This window comes from Chiloscyllium punctatum, chromosome 39 (assembly GCF_047496795.1).
Source record: "Chiloscyllium punctatum isolate Juve2018m chromosome 39, sChiPun1.3, whole genome shotgun sequence".
Classification (NCBI taxonomy): domain Eukaryota; kingdom Metazoa; phylum Chordata; class Chondrichthyes; order Orectolobiformes; family Hemiscylliidae; genus Chiloscyllium; species Chiloscyllium punctatum.
The window spans coordinates 35,667,553-35,691,192 of NC_092777.1; the positions used below are offsets into that span (position 1 = coordinate 35,667,553).

At 38.3% G+C, this 23,640-nt stretch overlaps 1 protein-coding gene across 4 annotated transcripts in view; it reads left to right on the forward strand.

Annotated features, from left to right (window-relative positions):
* LOC140463954 (septin-9-like) overlaps positions 1-23,640 on the forward strand; it is a 299,673-nt gene that overhangs the window by 137,112 nt on the left and 138,921 nt on the right. For 3 of the 4 annotated variants that reach the window (XM_072558447.1, XM_072558450.1, XM_072558448.1), the window contains 2 exons: positions 11,171-11,818; positions 18,043-18,078. In XM_072558447.1, coding sequence (XP_072414548.1) covers positions 11,171-11,818; positions 18,043-18,078 — 684 coding nt within the window. The remainder of the gene's footprint in view (positions 1-11,170; positions 11,819-18,042; positions 18,079-23,640) is intronic. The other variant, XM_072558449.1, reaches the window with a different exon arrangement.

Genomic DNA, 23,640 nt, shown 5'->3' on the forward strand with positions numbered 1-23,640 from the left:
AAATTTATAAAGGTGACGCTAAAGTTGAATCTTATTTATAAGATCAACCACTATATTTTCATTTTGTGTCAAATTGAACAGAAATGTAAACGGAGACCCTTTCTGGCAGCAAAAAGTGTCAATATGCTCAATTGGTCACCTTCCTTTTAAAAATTCCATTGATAGCATCGTTTCCCTACTTCATGAAGCTATCTAACGTAACTGACTAAATGTGAAATCTGAAATAAGGATACAGCGGTCAAGATACTCAGCAGACCTGGCGGTGTTGGTGAAGAGAGAAGCATGTTAATGTTTTGGGTGTGTAAATTTCTGATGAGAGGTTACAGGTTCTGTTTATCTGTTTCTCGTCCTGACCTCCCACCCCCACCACCTTTATGCATGCATATAGATGTGTTGCTAGACATTTTAAGTGTTTCCAGCATTTTCTTATTTGATCCTGAAGTAAAGCTAGTTCTGTAAAATGCTTCAACTTCAACATCAGAACATTTCAAGCTAAATGCATCTATTATTACTTTGCTTTTAAGATGTGTCTTAGATATTTATTGGAATGTTCCAGTCTGTGACAGCAAAGTTAACTTCTAAAATAAGAAAGCTGTGCCAAGTTTTGAAGCAGCTCTCAAAAAGAATAGAATGGGAACAAAGATATCAGAGCAATGTGTGCTATCTGACAAACATAATAATAATTTGCAGGATAATTTGTAGTTGACAAATCAAACCATGTTGTTTGTTGTGATATGTAGACCTGCTAAACTCACTCCATCTATTTGTGACTAAATTTCTGCTCTAATCTTAGCTGCGAAAAGGCCCTCAAGAAAGCTAGTGGTCCTGCAAAAAGATGTACAAAAGAATGAAGCAATTTTTAAAATCAAATCTTATTTGAAAGTATAAACTGAGACAGAAGCTTCGCTAAAGGACATGAGAAGATGTATTCATTTTCAAAAATTAATCACTAAGCGCAACCTTTTTTGTTAGTCCTAAGACTTTAATGCACCCTTGCTAAATTAACATTTAATTTCGTTAATTTAAGTTTATGGACCATGATGCTCTTCGGCCTCCCATTTTTGGTTGTAACCTTGCAGGATGAATAACCAGGGTATCACAAGTTATTTCCTGGTCCTTGTTTTAGGCATTCTTGTGTCTTCAGTACATGGGAATATGAATCTTTAAGAAAAGTTGTCTATACAGTCATAATACTGTGTTTGGCTTGGTTCTCATGGAGGATTACATGGGAGGATGAAATGTATGGTATCTATCCTTCAAAGTGTTTAGCTAAGAATTCCTCTAATCAGTGCTCAAGTTTTGTATAAGTAATGTACAAATTAAGATTAAATTCAACTGAAACTCTTTTGCAACTTAGATTTTTTTAGTGTAGTGGAATCCAGTTTGTCATTTGGTCTACTTTTATACATGGCAATGTGGATGAAACATACAAGAATTCATTCAGATGATTTCAGTTGTTAGTGAGTAGTTATGCTATGTATTACCATCATGTTACATATTGGTACGAAACTAGCAATATCATGCATGCTAGTTATCTCAAACAGGAACTCAAGATTAATAAAAGCAGTTACATTTGTCAACATAGGTTACCTCAACGTACCTTTCTTGCATTTCTTTTACTTACCACATCTCATCCAAATTATTACAAATGGGCAGGACACAGATATTTATTGTTTAGCATAGCCAGAAGTAAGCCTGGGTTTGCCCTGAAGAGCTATTATAAAGTTATTACAGAGCAGACATGTTGCATTTGCATAACAACATGGAAAGGGTATGTGGGTGGCAGCATTTTGTGTGTGGTAGGTCAGTCGTTCTAGCTTGGATAAAAGATTCATAATATTCATCCAGTCTTAATTTGCCTTCAACACTTAATTTCTTTTCATAACCTGTTTCTAAATTGAATGCAGAAGCATTTAAAATGGCAGCTCTCTGCAACATTTACCTCAAAAAGAAATGGTGGCCTTCCTTGTAATTAACTTATTTTGTTATTTGACGTCTCTTGAAGATTTGAAGATGTGAACATATGTTTTACTGTATAGTCTTTCTTTCTTGCCTCAGTCTTTTTTCCACATAAGTATTGTGCATTCCATCTGTCTGCTCACTTGTTTGATTTGTCTATTGCAGTGTTCTCATTTGATAATGTTTGTTGTTTCTATTTGTGGCTTATTGCAGTCCCAGGTTATCTTGCCCTGTTTCTAAATTTACCTTCCAAGGACCAAACTTGTGATCCATGACACCTTGCTGAAGTTTTGATCTTGGCTTAGGTATTAATACACATACAAAGTGAGCAAGAAACGTACCTCAGGAAGAACAGTTAGAAATTTTGCTCATCTCCTATTGATTAATTAACACCAGGAAGGATCTGAGATTGAGTGAGCTGTCTCTTGTGGTCAAGGGAAGGTAGGAGAGTTGGTAATACTTAGAGAGGAACAGGAGTAGAAAATCTCAAATCTGGGGTAAAATTAAACAATTTTGAATAAAGGAGCCAGGGACTGAATAATGTGATTTTAATCTGTTCTTTTTGTTAATCTGTGAAACTACTCGATTAACATAGAACTAAGCACGGCCAGAATGTGACATACTGCACAAACAAAGCATGTGTTACTTTCTATTCATTTCAGGTTATTCAGAGGATACTTGGAGTGAGCAGAAGTAAATCAGCTTTACAACCCATATCTGTGTGCTGTTGTTATGTACCATCTGTCAGCTATCTTGCATTCCCATTCGCTTAGTCTGCATTGATTTTTTTTCTTCTAGTTCCGTTATCTGCCCTTCAAATCTCTGGTCAAATTTTCAGCAACAATGAGGGAAAATAAAGGAAGAAGAGAGACCAGACAAAGTGGAAACCCTTGTCGGGTGGTCTGATAGTAACATGCAGATAAACCTGATGAAAAATAAAATTTCTAACACAGATGTTATAGAATATGAAGTTGACCTCCTGGGTTGTTAGTAAACCCATTTCCTTTATCTTTCTTAGGCAGAAGAGAAAAAAAGTGACCCTAGATGTTTACATTCTTTTAAATGCAACCTTCACTTTTTCTGCTAGTCCTGATTTAAGGATTAAATTTTCAAATTCTTTTCTGCCAAATATTTGAGACTTCTTCCTCGTCTCTGCTCTCTACATGGATAAATCTCTTTAAAAACAAGCCATTGCAATGAAATCTGGACTTTATGTAAACAAAAAGTTTGACATTCCTCTTTATTCATTTTACAGATATGTCACACAATGCCATGAATTGCATTGCACTGGATTATTAGTTTTTCATTTTATTTTAGTTTCCTGAAAATAAGCAAGTATCATTTTAGAAACGAAAGTTGTAGAGAGAGATTGTAATTAAATACTCCATAGGACCCACTGGACTGTGCACAGGGAGAGGGATTATTGTTTATGGAAAAGGCAGTCGGTCATTGAAGTTCAAAGTGTTGAGTAAATAAATGTTTGAATCTCTTGGAAACTCAAGCTAATCAAGCAAAATGATTTAAAGAAAACTATTGCCTGAAGTATCATTCCTCATCCACTGGATGGATCTAATGTGGTCAGTGGAAAACAAAATAGATGTTTTCTGTGCTTCATTAGGGGTTGGGAGAGGGGAAGATTTATCACATACCTTTGCACTTTCTCTTTTTATTTCAAATTTCCAACCTCTGCAGTATTTTGCTCTTACAAAATGAAATGCTTGCTTTAAAGGTGCTTTCCTTAAGGAAATGGGAGTGATATCATTGTCTTACTTTTGAGAATGAAATAAATTATATCCTTTTGGTTGCTACTAATCATTATGCTTCCTGTTCCCTTGAGACTAATGTTTTTACCAATATCACCACCAGTACTTGCCAATCAAAATGAGATCAGGTTTGTAGGTTATACTGATGGCATGTAGAATGAACTTTCCTGTTCTGCCAGATATTGCTATGAGTGTTGCTTAAATAAGGTATGTCTTAATATGGTTTTGGCAACAGAACAGCTAATATTGCTGTTTTACTGCTAACCACCTGACACTTTAAAATCTGTGTATCCTTAAAGACATCTAACAACTTGATATAAGCTGAGTAAAAGAAGAGAAGGACACTTGCCACTGCTTCAGATCTGTTGTTTTTGTTATGAGCAGGTTCTTGCTTAAGTTTACCACGCAGATTATACTACAGGCTCTGATTCAGAAGTCTGGCATAGTGGTCAGAGCATTGAGTGTAGGAGTTGGGAGGTCATGTTGCGGCTGCACAGGACATTGGTTAGACCACTGTTTGAATATTGCGTGCAATTCTGGTCTCCTTCCTATCGGAAAGATGTTGTGAAACTTGAGAGGGTTCGGAAAAGATTTACAAGGATGTTGCCAGGGTTGGAGGATTTGAGCTATAGGGAGAGGCTGAACCGGTTGGGGCTGTTTTCCCTGGAGCATCAAAAGGTGAGGGGTGACCTTATAGAGGTTTATAAAATCATGAAGGGCATGGATAGGGCAAATAGACCAAGTTTTTTCCCTGGGTGGGGAGTCCAGAACTAGAGAGCAAAGGTTTAGGGTGAGAGTGGAAAGATATAAAAGAGATCTAAGGGGCAACTTTTTCATGCAGAGGGTGGTACGTGTATGGAATGAGGTGCCAGAGGATGTGGTGGAGACTTGTACAATTGCAACATTTTAAGAGGCATCTGGATGGGTATATGAATAGGAAGGGTTTGGAGGGATATGGGCCGGGTGCTGGCAGGTGGGACTAGATTAGGTTGGGATATTTGGTCGGCATGAACAGGTTGGACTGAAGGGTCTGTTTCTGTGCTGCACAACTGACTCTATGACCATTGCAATGATACTCAGACTCCTAAGAAATTGATTACTTTGACTTGTTTCTCCTTAGTTTACCCACCTCAACAAAACTCTTTGCCAAGGGGACTGGAACAGACAGAATGGATTGAATAGACTTATTTTGTGTAAGATTCTATAATTTCCCTCATTTACGTCACTGCTGCAACTATCCGTGCAAAATTGGTGGCATTTGTGGAATGGTTTTATAGTCATCCACATCCCTTTGGAGGATATGAGAGAGAAATCTGCTGCTCCACTTGGCATTATTCAAAATGCATTTTATTGACCTCCTGTGGTGTTAGTAAATTTTCCAGTGAAATTAAAGTATGTACAATGATATCAATTCATTAGAGAATGTATTTACTAGCTGTAAATATTATTTAATAGTAGCATTGTGAACTAATTCCTTCAGAATTCTACTGGTCAGTACAAGTGAAATGATGACAATTACCAAAGGAATGTGTTTAAAAATTCATGACAAACAGAAAAGACATTTGGAGCTTATTTACATGTAGCATCCAGAGTAATTCTTCATCCCCATTGGTGGGACTGGAAGCAGGCTGAGTTTTCAATGTCGTTAAAAATGCAAATAAAAAGTGAGTGATAAAGTGTGTAGGTAGCATGGATTAAATCAAGTGCTTAGGTTGACACAGATGAAATATTTGTGAGTTAAGCTAAAACTGCAGCAAGTTATTTTTGGAATACATTTAGAAAGATATAAGAGCCACAAATGCAGAGTTTCATTTGGTGTTATTTGAATCCTTCTTCTCTGGATGCCACTGTCCTGGTGAAAAATGGCTAGTCAAGTCTGGCTGATTCAGGGAAACAAAGCTTTTCTTCAAGCTTATACAAGGGAGAAGATTTCTAATACCTGAACTTGAATACTGAATACTCTAACACTGAATTCTCAGTAATGAACTTTGTAGTACATATTTATTAGCCTGAACTTCCTTCAAGCCTCCTGTTATCTTCAGCCTTGCATCTACTAGTTTCCATGGTGACTCAACCCACTTTTCTGGCCTTCATTTCCCCTTTTGTTTCATTTGCTGTGCTCTGGAAGAATGAATGATACGGTTAGGCCATTACTGTTATAGAGTCATGGAGATGTACAGCACAGAAACAGACCCTTTGGTCCAACTCGACCATGCCGACCAGATATCCCAGCCCAATCTAGTCCCACTTGCCAGCACCCGGCCCATATCCCTCCAAACCCTTCGTATTCATATACCCATCTAAATGCTTCTTAAATGTTACAATTGTACCAGCCTCCACTACATCCTCTGGCAGCTCATTCCATACATGTACCACCCTCTGTGTGAAAAAGTTCCCCTTGGATCTCTTTTATATCTTTCCCCTCTCACCCTAAACCTATGCCCTCTAGTTCTGGACTCTCCCACATCAGAGAAAAAAGACTTTGTCTATTTACCCTATCCATGCCCCTCATGATTTTATAAACCTCCTATAAGGTCACCACTCAGCCCCTGATGCTCCAGGGAAAACACCCCTAGCCCATTCAACCTCTCTCTATAGCTCAAATCCTCCAATCCTGCCAATATCCTTGTAAATTTTTTCTGAACCCTTTCAAGTTTCACAACATCTTTCCGATAGGAAGGAGACCAGAATTGCGCGCAATATTCCAACAGTGGCCTAACCAATGTCCTGTACAGCTGCAACATGACCTTCCAACTCCTGTCCTCAATACTCTGACCATCCGAAATCAACTTTTTAAAATCAAGTACCCCATCATACGTTGAACAAATAATATAAATGCAACACCATAAAACTATCATGCACTTCAGTTTCATTATTAATCCTCCCATTCTTGCTTGAGTACCTCTATTCTGCCCCCAGTCAGATGCAGCCTTGGGAAAAGCACATAGATTCCAATGGATACCAGGATGTATCCTTTATTGGCCAGAATTACCATCTGCACTACCGAGGATGCCATCAATCCATGCTAGCAAATATGGAGACTGATCAACAGGACTGTGATGGATGCAATGGCAGCTACCACCCTACCTACCTCTCACCAAGTTATACTGCATTCTTGCTGGTTTAGCTCCATTATTAGCAGAGTCCTCCAGTTAACCAGATCTTTGTTTAAGCTCACCTACACCCTACCCCTCCTGATTACTTGATAGTTTTGTTCAGTCTGCTTCTTTCGTGATATTTATGTCTATTCCAATGTAGCATGGGCCACTCTGATGTGCTAATACTGGAGGGATTCCCCTGAAATGAACAAAGTCCTCAACAACAATAGGATCTGTGATCTGAGAGTAGAAGATATTGTTGTCACACTCCAATGCTCTGTTGAGAAGTCTTGTCCTACCTGTTTGAAAGCAACTTTGTTTAAGGGATGTTTGGACTAACTAATGGCATTAATGGCAGACTTGTTACTGATTGGGTTTTGGAGTATTATGGGAACAGATAATTTAATGCTGCAATTTTTTAGTAAATGTTCTTGCTTGTCTTCAAATTCTCATTGTGTACCCCAGGGTCTGACCTGGTACATCAACCCCTCTAAGTCCGCTTGCAACGATTCAAACATTTATTATCCCAACCCTTCTCTTAGGTTGAGTTAGGTGTATGGGCAATGGCCTGGGATTGTAATTTTAATCCTTATGTTATACCCTTCCCATGGACTTGTATGACTGTAGGCTTAACCCTATTGTCTAATCCTCATTCCCAGATGAATGATACACTGCTATATTGGGCAATCTTAAGGGTGTTCTCCCTCTGGATTAAGCAAGGGGAATGTGATATCAGTTCAATGCAGTGTTACTTGAGAAGATCATTTTTACTGATCTTTCTTTCCTAATGTGATATCCTGAATAATATAATTGCTTCTGTTAGTGATTCTGTTGGAGATCCACATGCTCTATTTCCGTATCCATTCTCCACTCCCACCTCCTTTTAGTCATTAAATGCACTGTCCTGGATTCAGATTAGTATCTTTATGATGTTCATATGGACAACTGACACCTCATCTGGGAGAAATGCTACTTCCATCAGTGAATGAACTGTCTCCTCTTGTTATATGCTCCTCCTCACCTGTGCTAATGTATATTAGCCCACAATCCTTTCGGTTTTTTGACTGTTAGTATAAATATTAATGTTCATTGTCAGATCACTTATTTTCATGAATGTTGCTTGTTTATTCTAGGGAATTTTCTCTTCCCACCCTCCTCCAGGCCTCATTGTTTCACTCTTTGTAAATTCACTGACCAGTATTGGGCTCCCCATAAATATATAGTCATAGAGCTGTACTGCATGCAAACAGACCCTTTGGTCTACTCGTCCATGCTGACCAGATCCCCAAACTGAATCTAGACCCATTTGCCAGCATTTGATCCATATCCCTCTAAATCTTTCCTATTCCTGCACTCATCGAGATGGCTTTTAAATGTAATTGTACCAGCCTTCACTTCCTCTGGCTGTTCTTTCCATACATGCACTGCACTCTGCATGAAAAAAGTTGCTCCTTAGGTTCCTTTTAAATCTTTCCACTCTTACGTTAAACTTGTGCCCTCCAGTTTTGCACTCCATACTCTGGGGAAAATGATGTTTTGTTATTCACCCTGTCCATGCCCATAATAGTCCCAGCCTATTCAGCCTCTACTATAGCTCAAACCCTCCAATCTTTGCAACGTCTTTGAAAATCTTTTCTGAACCCTTTCAAATTTCACGCCAGCTTTCCTATTGCAGGAACACCAAAACCAACCTAACCAATGCCCTGTACAGCTACAACATGACCTCCCAACTCCTGTACTCAATGTACTGATAAATAAATCTTCTCAACCTCCACTTTCCCTTTCAAGGGAATATCCTTAGTGCAGAGTCTTCTTTGTCTTCAACCAGCATTTTGCAGTGATGGACATCTCTATTTGACGGCATCACTTTGCAGGCTTGACTCTCACGTTCTATACAACTTGTAAAGGTCTGTATTTAGGGATCGAAACAGTCACATATGTGGTACTTCTGTTATCTAATAGGCTAACTAATCTGCTATGTTTAGCTGCTTCACCAACTATGTTGGATGAATTGCCATTACTTCACTTGGTTACACAGAGCAAGGAAATAAAGAACCATGAATCATGCTCATGCAGTCTGCTATTGTTAGTGACTAACTTTCTGAAGGATTTTCTTTCTTCAATAATTCCATCATGTCAGGTAGCAATTGAGCACATCAGCATATTTTCAAGGTTACCATGCAATTTAATTTGGCCCTTACTAATTTGGAATGCCTGTCCCTACCTCTAGTGCATGTGCTAGCAACACAATTGTTAACTTTGAAATGTAGTGATGTGATGGAATTGTAATCTCATTGCTCATGAATTTTCAATGTATAGGTGGTCTTGTGTGAAACTGTTGCTGGTAATATCCTGGGAATCTTGCTGTATATAATGTCACCTGGAAGTACAAAGATAATGTTGAGATCAGAGTTCCATTGGATTAAGACCAATGACATGGACATTTGAAAACTTGTCCCTTTTTTTATACTTTTTGCAGCTCAAACTTTATTCAGTGTTTAATGTTTTGGTTGAAATCTTAAGGGATCCTTCAGCACTGGGGCTTAAAGGGGAGGTGAGGTAAGCTGGACAAGTGCCACATTGGCACCTTTGGTCTACCTGGCCAAGGTTACTGACTTTACTATGAGAACCCAATTTTAATTCTCCTGATTGCAATCTCACGGCCCCTGTCTAACGAGGCTGCTTTGTTCAAAATGTCTTTGTTTTAAAGACATTTATTGAAAATCTAATCATTTGTACGTGTCACTGCTTAGGAAAGCATTTATTGACTATCGCTTATTATTCAGAGGGTACTTAAGAGTCAACTGCATTACTGTGTGTCTGGAGTCACATAGACCCATTCATCCTTCTCTAAGTAACATTAATGAACCAAATGGGTTTTTACAACAATCAACAATGATTACATGGTCTCCATGAAGCCAGCTGTTTATTTCAGATTTTCACATGTTGCACTGGCCAGTACTCATGGGACCCCTATCTGTCTTGCAGAGGTTATGATTTGACTCTCTGGGTTTCTACAGAAGTAGCAAGTCTGAACTGAAACTAAGGGGTATAGGAATGCCCAGCAAAGGATGTTCCGTGCTCTGGCTGCTGTTAGCTCTGTTAATGTTGAACAGAGGTTCTGCCCCTTCTAGAGCAACCAGGAAACTCTTGCTTACGAAGGGAATCTGGTGAAACTCTGTCTTTGCCATGTTTCTGGGTGTCATAGGACACAATGAAAAACTTAAGATTTTTGGGGCTTATAATTGAGGAAAATATGAAACAAATTAATGAATTTTACTTCTTTATTTTCCATTGCTTTGTAATATAAAGTATGTGCAGTAAGTGTAATTTTGCTTTCTTTCCAAACTGTTTATTTGAGGGTATAGAGCACACTATCGGAAACATTGTTCATCTAGAAAGTCGAATAAAGGGAATATATTTGTGTAAAATGTAGTTGCCCATGCCTTAACCTTTTTAAGTAGAAACATAATGGAGAATAAATATTGATGCATCAACACTAATTCCTCTAGTGATAGTAAATCATGACCTTCAAAAGTTTGCAAATGTGATGAGACAATAAGCATATGTTTGTGTATCATAACGAGTCTTTGGAAGTGGTAATATTCTGTAGCCCAGCCAAGGGGCTGAAAAGGGATCTTAAATATTGTCCAATTTCTGCTTTGCATTTGGTACAAGTCTCTGCACACAGCAGAATAAATTGTGCTGTTGCGCTTTATTTTGTGAAAGCAGCAAAATCTAGTTCACTTGCAGTGAAGGATCATATTTTAGAAATGTACTCAGTTTCACACATGACTATTGATTGTGAAACTAACAATTTGCATTTTCTGTTATGAGACTTTCAGCTGAATTTGAATCGTTATTTAGATTTTTTTTCTAAGTGTAACAGGTTCATGCATTGTCTTTTCTGCCCTGAAACGTTTTTGGAGTTTGTTTTCAACCAGAGGAATATGATCCTCCCAAAAGGCGAAAGGAAGCCTGTGTGAAATGGCCTTAGAATGCATCCCAGTTTCTTATGGGTGTGAATTCCTAACTTAAAACTCTGCCAGACTGGTGACAATTAATGCTATGTTGGCTGCAATTTTAGTTCTTCACAAGTGAGTGGACTTTGAAACAGTTAAAATTGCACCCATTCTGAATGAGCAGTGATGAGAAATTCTACTTGTTCTTAATTGTCCAGGAACCTGGTGCAGCTATGGGTTGGAGTTTGTAAGCTATGGTCATGTTGGCAGGGCTGCAAATTATATCATGGAATAATGGTTATATGGTCTATGCTGAAAAATTATGATAATAGGAAAAAAATCTTTTAGTTAATTGGTGTATATTTTTCTCTCTCTCTCTCTCTTTTAGCTTTGAAGAGATCATTTGAAGTCGAGGAAGTTGATCAGACACCAAATTCCTCAGTTTCAAGTAGGCGAGGTCCAACTCCTCCACTGAGATCAACGCCAACATCTGGACACAGATATCAAGATTTGGGGTCAAGGTTTGCAGATCCAACTTCAAAACAAGCAGAAGCGCCTAATGCTAAATCCCCAAAGTCATCCGTCAAAAGAATTGAAATTACAGGACCGAGGCACCCAGAGCCTGTTTCTCGAAGAGCAGAAATTTCTATTGACCTGTCTTCAAAACAAGTCGATGGTGCAAGCCATGGTGTACCAAAGATTGGTCTTAAAAGAGCCGAACTGCTAGGCCATAAGCCTCCAGAAATGGTGCCTAGGAGAACAGAAGTTTCTGGAACAAAACTGCAGGAGATCGCCTCAAGGAGATTGGAAACCACAGGAAGCAAGTTTGCTGAATCCATTCCGAGAAGAACAGAAAGTTCTGGACCATCCCTGAGTGAGATATCTCCAAAAAAGGTGGAGATTCAAACACCAAAGCATCAAGAAACACCAGTGAAACCAGTGGAAAATTCAATCTCTCCCCACATTAACTACCAGCAGAAACAGGAAGTGCAGCTAGAGAGAGCAGTTACTGAAACCAAAGTGAAGATTCAGAACAGTGAGTAGAAGTTTTTATCGTATTCTACTGCTCATGAATTTCCAATGTTTCCTTCAAAACATGCTTTGATTTCAAGGATAGAGTTTGGTACTAGTTAATATCTATATTGTTTGAGTAAATATAAATAACTTAGATTTTAAGCCATGCTTAACATTACTTCTGTACGATCAGATAAACGTGTCTGTGGTATTAGTGATTTAGTTGCCGGCATTTGAATATTTTCATTTTAGCAGCAATATTTGTTCAAGGATCTGCTTTTCAAGCTTTTAAGGAAAAAAGATTATATCATTAACTTTTTTGGAAGACAGTTACAGTTCGTGATTAATCTTTAGAGCTGCTAGAATAGTGTGAAAAGCCATTATCCTATTATGGCAGATTAATGTGGATGAAATGTCAACTCTAATTCTAATTCTTTCTATGAGATGTAGACCTTTTCTACAAAAATGCTTTTGGAGAATTCAAGTTGCCTTGAGCAACCAATGATGGGATTTATGTTTTTCAGACTATGTATAGATCTGTCTTTTGAAGCAGTTTATTTAAGTGTTGTAAATTACAGTATAGAAAATGGTTAAACATCAAATTCCTCCATAGTCTTGCTCCTTCCTTAATCTCCTCAAGCTCCACAGATCTGTTCTCGTCTAATCCTGACCTCTTGGACATCCCATTTTTCAATCATTCTGCTGTTGTTAGCTAGGCTTTGACTCTATCTTGGTCCTAAAGCTCCAGCATTTCCTCCCGAAAGCCCTCTGATTTTGTAACTTTGTTTCCCATTTAGATCTGCTAAACTTGAATTCTTTCACTAAGCTTTTGGCAGTGAGCCCGAGTGTCATCTTATGTGGTTTGGGGTGTAATTCTCTTTTATAATACTCCTGTGAGGTATCTTGGAATGTATTACATAAGGATGCTATATAATTTCAAGCATTTGTTGTGTTTCATTGTTACATTACAAAGACCGTTTGCTGCATGCATTATATTGTCAGGCACTGTGGTGGCTATAATGAGAGTTGTTGCATCAAATTCATCCATCTTCTCCTAATCCAATTTTGAGTGTAATTTTAATGTGTGAAATATTTCTTGATTGAACAAATTATTCATTCTTGGCATTTATAGTTGTACACAACCAACTGAATATTGTGTGATGCAGTTGATAAATACCAATTTAAGGCAAAGCAAGTGGTTACAAGCACTCTGTCTCACTTTGCAAAACCACAACACCCACAATAACAGTCTTCCAATGAAATAATCAAATAACTATATCTCTCCTTCAACCGTCATTTTAAAATTAATTTAGCATAAACAAAATTATCAGCTCTTAGTGTCTGGAGACAGATACTTGTATGTAGTGTAGAGAGGGGCTGTTATTGAAGGGGAAGAAAGTGCCAAAATGTGTGGTTTTGCTAAATGAAAAGTTAACTTGCATGTGGAGTGTTCAACTTGCAAGTGTTTAAGAGTTGTTCACAATTTAGTATTGCAGAGGAGTGTAAAATGGCTTATGCATGGAACTTGCCACGTGGCCTTTGCTCATTTTGAACAATGCCAGACTAGACAAATGTTAAATGTTTCTAAGGTTGAGCAAAGATTGTCCAGCCATCCATGCCAGGCACCCCCCTCACACTGATAAGCATGCACACTGAGTGACAGGGTCATTAATTAGTTTACATCAATCTATACTTATGGTTAGGAAGTGATGTATAAATAAAACCTGTTCTGGCTCGATACAAGTCTATATAAAGAGAGCCTGTGAGGGATATAAATATGTTAATTGAGTCGTCAAAAATTTAGCAACTATGTAAATGAGAACTTATTGATTTTTGGCAGACCCAATAAAAAAGGGATGTATGTCCTTGGTGATCAGCATCTTAATGAACATAACCATGAACAGACATTGATAATGGAGGACGTCTTACTTGGAGTCGTACATATCATGGCTTCAGTTTTGCGATCTGACATTTCATTGAAATAATTCATTTTGCAAATGCTCAATACTGTACTCAGTAATGATCTTTTTTCCCTCGACAAAATGGAGAGAATGTAGAATCCTGTGGTACAGAGAGCTTTGGGTGTCCTGGTATGTGAATCACAACAAGTTAGTATGTAGGGACAGCAAATGATAACAAAGGTAAACCAATGAACTTTATTACAAAGAGAATGGATATAAAAGTATAAATGTTTTGCTAGAATTGTATTGGCTCAACATCTACAGTACTGTGTACAATTTTGGTGTTTTTTTGCATTAGAAATAGTTTGGAGAATGTTCATGTGACTCCTTTCTGGGCTCTGGGATATCCTGTTAGGAAAGCTGGGGGCAGATTGGACCTGTATCCATTGGTATTTAGAAAGGAGAGAGGTGATCTTATTGAAACACATACAATAATGAGAGGATAGATTCTGAAAAGAAGTTTCCTCTTGTGGTAGAGACTAGGGAACACTGTTGAAAAAGCGGACTTCAACTTCGGATAGAGATAAGCAATTTTTTTAAAAAAGAGGTTTGTGATCTAATCTCTGATCCACAGAGAGCAATGAAGGCTGAATGGGTCATGGAGTAATAGAGATATACAGCACAGACACATACCCTTCGGTCCAACTCATTCATGCCAACCAGATGCCCGAAATAAATCCAGTCCCATTTACCAGCATTTGGCCCATATCCCTCTAAGCACTTCCTATTTTTATACCCATCAAGTTGCCTGTTAAATGTTATAATTGTATTAGCTTTCACCACCTATGCTTGCGGTTCATTCCATACACACACCATCCCCCATGATAAAGTTGTCTTTTTGGTACCTTTTTAAATTTTTCCCCCCTCACTCTAAATCTATGCCCTCTAGTTTTGGACTCACTTACCCTGGGGAAAAAGAACTTGACGATTCACTCTATCCATGCTTCTCATGATATGAGAAACTTCTATAAGGTCATCCCTCAGCCTCTGCTCCAGGGAAAATAACCCGTGTTCACTATCTCTGTTTAGCTCAAACTCTTCGACCCTGGCAATATCATTGTAAATCTTTTCTGAACCCTTTCAAATTTCACATCATCTTTCCGATAGCAGAGAGAACAGAATTGAATGCAGTATTGCAAAAGTGGCCGAACCAATGTTCTGTACAGCCAACACCTATACTCCAAGGCACTGACCAATAAAGGCAAGCATACCAAACATCATCATCTACCCTGTCTACCTGCAAATCCACTTTCAAGGAACTATGAATCTGCACTCCAGTGTCTTTTTTTTTGTTCAGCAACACTCCTCAGGATCTTATCATTTCATATATAAGTACTGCCCTGATTTGTTTTTCTAAAATGCAGCACTTCACATTTATCTAAAGTGAACTCCATTTGCCAATCCTTGGCCCATGGGCCCATCTGATCAAGATCCCACTGTACTCTGAGGTAATCATCTTCACTGTCCACTGCATCACCGATTTCATTATCATTTGCAAACTGACTAACTATACCTCCTATGTTCATATCCCAAATTATTTTACATAAATGACAAAAAGCAGTGGACCAAGCACCGATCCTTGTGGCACTCCACTGGTCACAGGCCTCCAGTCTGAAAAGCAGCCCTCCACCACCACTCTGTCTGCTACCTTCAAGCCAGTTTTGTATCCAAATGGCTAGTCCTCCCTGTATTCCGTGTGGTTAACACGGTTAAATCAGTCTACCATGTAGAACCTTGCTGAACACCTTTCTGAAGATCATACAGATCACGCGTACCACTCTGTCCTCATCAATCTTCTTCATTATTTGAGTTCAAAAAACTCAATCGGGTTAGTGAGACATGATTTCCCACACACAGACCCATGCTGACTATTCCTAACCTGTGCTTGCCTTTCTAAATACATGTAAATCCTGTCCTTCAGAATCCTCTCCACTGATGTCAGGCTCACTGGTCTATAGTTCCCTGACTTTTCCTTACCACCTTAAGTAAAGGCACTGTAGCCAATCTCCAGTCTTGCAATTTACCAATGGCTATTGATAAGACAAATATCTCAGCAAGGGGCCCAACAATCATTTTTTAGCTTCCCACAAAGTTCCAGGGTACATCTGATCCAGTTTTGGGAATTTGTCTACCTCTGTTTTTAAGACCTCCAGCATCGCCACATCTGTAATTTGGACACTTCATGATATCACTATTTATTTGCCCAAATTTTATAGCTTCTATATCCTCTTTCACAGTAAATACTCATTTCATATTACCCCCATTCTTCTGCAGTTCCACACATAGACTACCTTACTTATCATTAAGGGGCCCTATTCTCTTTCTAGTTACCCCATTTGGCCTTAAGCAACTTTTGAAAGTTCTTCTGGTCAGGCAGCATCTGAGGAGCTGGAGAATTGATGTTTCAAGCATAAGCCCTTCCCTTCCTCAAGAATGTAGGGTGGGTGGTCCAAGGGGGCTTGGAGATAAATGGGGGTGGGGCTGGGGGCAGAAGCATCTGGAATAATGTGGGGGAAGGGGAGATGAGGAAACTGGTGAAATCAACATTGATTCTGTGTGGTTGGAGGATCCCAAGGCAGAAGATAAAGGGTTCATCCTCAAAGTGGCTGGGTCATTCCTTCCATGACTCCCTCGTTAGCTCCATGCTTCCCCACCCTCTACCCCCAGCACCTTCCCTTGCCACCACAAGAGGTGTAAAACCTGTGCCCACATCTCCCTCTCCCCCTTCATCTTCATCCAAGGCCCCAAAGAATCCTTCCACCCCAGCAGAGATATTCCTGCACATCCAGACACCTCATCTACTGTGACTGTTGCTCTTGATGTGGTCTCCTGTACACTGGGGAGATGTGACACCAACTTGCAGAACGTTTCAGAGAACATCCCAGGACACTCACTAAACAACCCCATTGCCTTGTGGCTGACCACTTCAACTCCCTCTCCCACTCTGCCAAGGACATGCAACTCCTGGGTGGCCTCCAACGACAAATCCTAGCTACCTGATGACTGGAGGAAGAACACATCATCTTCTGCCTTGGAACCCTCCAACCACACAGAATCCATGTCAATTTAACCAGTTTCCTCTTACCCCCTTTCTCCCCCCCCCCCCACCTCAATCCACTTGGATCCCAGATCCAACAACTCCAACCTGGTACCGCCCTCTTGAACAGTCCATCTTCCTTCCCACGTATCCATTTCACCCTCAGACATATCACTTCCACCTGCGCCTTCATCTACCTATCTCATTCCTAGCTACCTTCCTGCCCCTCCAGCCCCACCCCCTCCCATTTATCTCTGTCCCCTTGCACCCTGCCACCCCCCACCCCATTCCTGGTGAAGAGCTTATGCTCGAAACATCACCTCTCCTGCTCCTGAGATGCTGCCTGATCTGCTGTGATTTTCTAGTGCTATACTTTCTGACTCTGATCTGCAGCATCTAAAGTCCTGACTTTCTCCTATCGAAAGTTCTTGCCTCATACCACCAAAATTGTCCTTCCTCTCTTTTAACTTGATCGAAAAGTTGAAGTTCTATCCTTTTTCCATCACTATTTTTAAAACTAATGGAATTATGGTCGTTGGTCCCACTTGCCCTGCTTTATTTCCCAAAGGAAGGTCAAGTTGTACTGAAATGATGGAATATTTTTAAAACAGAGGTAGATTGATTCGCGTGTTGGCCAACATCTATGGTTAGCAAGGGATAGGCAGGAAAGTGGTGTAAAGTTGAGACGACAATATGATCATCTTATTCAATGAGGGAACAGGCTCACAGCGCCCAATGGGCCTCCCCCTTCTAGGCTGTGTGTTATGTTGGAATCAAATGGTTCAATCACTTAACTACCCTCAGTTGCAACACAACATTGGAGTTTATTGAATGCCTCCTTGTGATGCAGTTAAATTTGTGTTTTGTTCTCTTTTCCTTTCAACACCTGAGCCAAAGTATATTTTGCTGAATACTACATTTTTTGTAAATTGTTTGAAAAAAGTTAGGTTTTTTTGACTGCAAACCTTTGATAGATGGAATGAATACTCTGTTGCTGTTCAGACGGAGCTAAACTTTGTTGCAAAACAGCCAAACTATTTTGTTCAATCACAGCAGACCTCAATCCACTCGAATATTTCCTCCTTGCAATTCACTGCATTTTGATTATAAGTTGGTCCTGTATTTAATTGGTTTTAATATGTTGTGCGTTTTCAATTAAATGATCTCTTCAAAGAGTTATAAAGTGTTAATTTCTTGTTCTGTGAATACAACTAGAAAGATTTAATATTCTTATGGTTTATGTTTTAGGAACCCACATAGCACGCACCTTGAGCTTTGGCTGCAGTAAGTAACTTCTTATCCAAATCTCTGCCCAACAAATGTAAAAATAACGAACTTCATCTTTCCCTTGGCTGCTAAACTGCATTCCTCTACTCTCTGTAGATTTAAAGAGTGGTTGCAATCAAATTTTAATAAACATTTTTCTTTTGCTCAAATGCATTTAATGCTGACGAAGGTGATAATGGATAGTATTGAAAGATAAAATATTTCTTTCGGTTTACTTGTATAGCAGGATCTCTTGAAAATATATAAACATCGAATTTATTTAATGGAGAAAAGAGTCTGGGAAGAAGGATCTATGATTAAGGAGTTGGTCAACTAGGACTTCTCAACCTTGGTCGGTTCATGAGGGAGCCTCTTATAGAGGTAACTAACTAACTAGATTGAAGGTAGATCCAGTATTCTGGGCAGCAGAACAGGAAGGTATGAACTTGGAGTCTTTGGTAAATTTTAGCTTCTGGCCTATCTGCATTACAAAAGAGAGTTTACCAAAGGGAATGTGCTAGGACAGTCAAGCAATGACTGAATACTAAAATAAGATGGCTGTGTTCAGTAAGGCAGGAAGGAGGACACTTTCATTGTGGGTCAAGATTATTAACTACAGAGTCTTGCAGCTCCTTCCACGCTCCAGTTCTGCATGTTCTTGCTTTGATTAATCAATTTGAAAATCACCAATTAATTACTTGCAATATAAAGAATCCCATTATCTTTTTAGATAAAAGCTTGTGGAAATATTTAAGTTTTTAAGCAAAGCTAATGAACAATATCACAAATTGTTTATTGTATATCTTAAACCTAGGTGATCAGGAACAAAAGTGTATATTTATTCCATCCAATGCAATCAGCCTTCCATGTTTACCTTTCTTTGAATAAAGAGAAGGTTGATTGCAAAGTGGCCCAAATAAAAGTTGAATATATTAATTTCATTTTCCTCACACCAGAAACATCTCCCTTTTGATTATCTCCAATAATTTATTGGAGGTGATACTTTAAGGAAAGTAGGCAGGATTCTGGGGGAGCTAAATGGCCAACTCTTGCTCTTATTTCATATGCTTGTGTTTAAACATTTTTTTGTGTGAAGTAGTATGAAGACTGGTGTTTGCATTAACCCACTTTGTTTTGGAAAAAATTATTTTTAATATTTCCTTTTTGTTTTTAGCAAGGTCAGCATTCAAACTTTTACCCAGCGACACCCTTCATTGAATGTACTTTGTCACAAAGATTATGATTATTCACACAATACTCTATGGGCAAACATTTGCTTTTTTTTGTATAAGATTTCCTTTGGAATATTAGACAAGTGCACCACTAAAGCTTCCATTAGTGCCAATGTTTCAGCAGTTCAGGAGCTTTGAACTGCTTTATCTTAATTTCTTGGCTTCCTAAGACCATGGGAAATATTCACTATTCTTTCTTACCAAGGACATGATGAACTCTGTCATACTCAAATAGGCATCTTGAAGATTAGCATGTGAAGCATTACAACAAGGTATACAGTAATATATGGGTTGTGTAAATCTACAGACTACTTAAAAGCCAGTGCCTTGTCATGTTCAGTTTCCACTTTCATTTGAACCTTTTTCATGGAGAGCCTCCTCATTGATAAGGACATTTGACTTGATGTAAATGACTTACACTAGCTATTTTAAAGGGAATCACTACTATTCTTAGTGATTTCAGCATGATGTTGTTGTAAAGTGGTTAAAACTCTCAAATTCCCTCACATTACTTTGCTCTATTATTGCTTTAAAGAATCTAGGTAACATGTTAACCAATCCATCCACACACTCTGAACATGCATTCACTGACCAAAACAGTGTAATTAAATGATTCTGCAGTCTAACATTGCTGAGCTGAAACTTCTTGTAACTAGTGCAGTTCTCTCCACCTGATCAGTATCACTGTTTCCACCTCTTAAACCTTCCATATTGTGCATAACTTTTAAAACCTTGTTATTTCCTTTTAGATCAGTTCATTGTACACTGTTATTTCAAGTGGCACCTAAAACAAATGAACATAGCCCAAGCTTTCTGGGGATTTATTTTACTGTTCTAGTTGTCCAATTCCTGCTGGCTGTTATAATTGCCAGATGTGTATGAATATGTAAACATATGAAATAGAAACATATTTGGCCTCTCGAACCTGCTCCACCATTCCATATAATTGTGGCTGATCTGTTTTGAATTCCATGTTCACATCTATCCTTTAGAGTGATTTCATCATTTAGTTAGGCACAGAAGTTAATCTACCTCTTCATTAAAAAAAATTCAGTGGTTCAAAGTTGTATAAACCAATAGGAGACTTATTTTTCTCTCAATCTGTCTTAAAAAGCATGACCCCAAATTTTAGAACAGCGCCCATAGTTCAGGACTGACTCACAAGAGAAAACTGCCTTTTCAAGCCCATCTATCCTCACTTAATTTTTTAGTTTCCTGATTCTCTTTTTTTTTCATATTGGCACTTTTGGTCTGTAATGAAATGGTCACACATTATCATTATCATTGAATTCTCTGTTTGTTGCATTTCTGCTGAATACCCCAATTAAGCCATAAAGCCTCTGGGAATAAAAATATTCCAGGAAAATATTTAAGGTTCCTAATATCTGTTCTAAAAGTTTGTTTTTCTTTTTCCCCCTGAAAATCTAACTCCAATTAATACTAGAAGTCTGTCCATGTTTGACACCTGGCACAGTCCAACACTTTAAGGAAATTTCTGAATTAGAAATTCTTTGTGAAGATTTCTACAAATTTGCAGAAGTCTCTTAAATGCCATTATATATTCTTCAATTGATTACTCATTCTGGTCTCTAAATTCACAAAGTTTGGCCATACCTCAGTGCATTTAATAAGTAATCTTTCTTTTAAAACTTGTCCATAAACTTTAATAGAATTTTCAAACCTTGCTCAGCAACCAGTTGTTGAGACTCCATCTCTAAGAATACTTTATATCTGGTTCCACTTCTATTAGGAAGCAACATAGCCAAGTCCATGTCATTTTTTTATCTTGGTGAAGGCATATCCCATGTTCACAACCACTTCATTTTTCCATTTAATTATTTCAGCTTTGCCAAACATTGAAAATTCATGTCCCAAGAGTTTACATTTGGTTTCAAAATTTTCTCTCTGAAGTAACTGTAATTGCAATTTTCTGCCTGAAAAGAACACTTCATTCCTAATCTTTGCCTTTTTTTAGGCAACCATCTACTAACATCGGTTCAGATTCAAGCCAGTTGGTGAAACAGAAGCCAATACACCTTTCTTTGTTTATTGTCTACTCGGTCTTACAGCCCCGTTGACACATCAAGCCCACCTATTCCCCCTTTAATTATTTAATTGGGTAGATTATAATGAACCTCAAATTACCTGCTTAACTACCTGTTGCATTAATACAAATGCATTGTAATGTGTGGGTGATCTGTTCAATTATGCAGTCTTTGTTCCATGTGCAGCAACTTGGAGACCAATTCATGTGTTTGCCTGGGAGCATTGATTGTATGTGCCCTAGTTGCCAATTGCTGACATCGACAGTCTAAATTTTGGAGGTTAGAGTGAAATCACTGTTAAGTGCTGAAAACTGAGAATTGTTACTGAAGCTTTTTATCTTGCACTTATCAGGCCCGATGCATGAATGTCAAGCTTCAAATGTACATGATTTATACAACAGGAGAGAAGAGTGCGAGGTTTTAAAGTAAATTTTGGCATTCTGACATTCATCCTGAGGAGTGCAAAATCAAAAGCTCTGGCAGTCGTCTTGTTTTTCAGCAAAGTTCAAGTTTTCAAGTTCTGAAATACCAACAGCTCTCAGGTTGTTATTATGGATCTCAAAAAATGGTCAAAATCATCATTCTGTCACGAAGTTGTTTTCTCCTGGTGTTTGATTTTCACAGAAGCCTGCAACCAGCAATATTGGGCAATGATGTCAAAACAGATTCCTCTAAGTATTGAAATCCTCATTTAATCCTCAAGATGTAGCAGGCATTGCTAAACTTTATTATCCATTCTTTTGTTTTTGATTTAGTTTATCAACAGTGGAAATACTTTCAGGACGACTGTATTGTAGGCCTTTAAGCATACCTTTTTAAACCGATATGTAAATAATAAAATAATTTTTAATTGAACAAGTTCCTTCTTTCTGTGACATAACCAAAAAGAGAAGGATCACAAGATAAAAATTTGGAAACCCATCTGGTTCCCTTGAGAGGCATTTGTGTCATTCCCTTAAGCCACCACATTTTCTTTTTGTTGCCACAGCAACTTGAAAGCTGATGATTCTAGCTAGATCGCAAACCGTTGTTAGTAGAGCCACAATTGCCAACTGGATTATCTAACAACATTATCAGAGAAAACCATTTTGAAACCAAATATGACATTTTCAAAGTGGGTTTGGAAAAAGTTTGTGTCCAATTTGAAAGCATTAACTGCTGAATACCATAAAGGGAGAGAACAAAAAGCCAAGAGGGGGTCGATTGAGGAGCCAAAAAATGATCTAATACTTGCAGGGACAGAAGTTTTAGATTTTTGGCAACTTAAACATTAATCTTCGAGGGGAAAAAAAGCTTTTCTAAAATCCTCTGCTTTTCATTTCAAAAGCTGATTGAACCATAGGAACAAACTCTCTGACTAGATGTCAGTCGTAAATTATCACATGCTTGTGATATTTGAATGGTTAAATATAGTTGTAAAGCTATTCTAGCACTCTTCTACAAACATCATGGATTGGCAAAGAATAATGCTAAATATGACTAGCTGTATTTTCCTAGCTGTATTAGCTGGTGTGTCAGGAGGTGTTTCTGACTGATGCTGTGATTCCTCTTTTTTTTTAATGCTGATTTCCAATTCGAGTAGTAACGTTTAGAATCGCTCAACTCCAACCTTGCTTTTCCCTTCTGATTTCCTCATTGTTGCTTTCTCTTACTAGATATCACTATTTGAATGTCTCTGGACAGCTTCTATCTACATGAATCTGTGCTCATTCAAAACTCTGGGTTCATATCAATATGCATCAGTTTTCCTTCACCCACCACATTCTGCTCGCTGAGCTAATCTGGTACTTGGACTGACAGTCACTCAGTTTTGAAGTGCTCGTATGTTCTCTTGTCTGCATATTAAATGCCTCTTAGTATTTCTGTAACTTCCTACAGCTCACTGAATTCTGCAGTTCTCTAATATTCACATCCTTGATTTTTAAATCGTTCCACTACAGTGTCTTTACTTTCGATTGTGTCTTGGGCTTTGGAATTCTATTCCTAAATATATCTGCCTCTCTCCTCTTTATAAGATTCTTGAAGCCAAGGTGTCAGTCATTTCCCCTAGTCATCTCCTCTTCATTTTGTATTAACTCCTTGTTCATACTTTGGATTATTTTGTTACATTAAAAACACTATAAAATGTAAAGTTTTTAGATGCAAAATTTTCTGAAATTGCAATTTTTCCAAGTCTACTACCAATTTTCACTTTGTCAAGTCTTGCTCTGAGATGCATTTATCTTTTATTATGAAATATACACTGTCCAGTAAAAGGGGATCGCATGATGAGTGTAAAGATTTTTTGTAAAACCATGTTTATT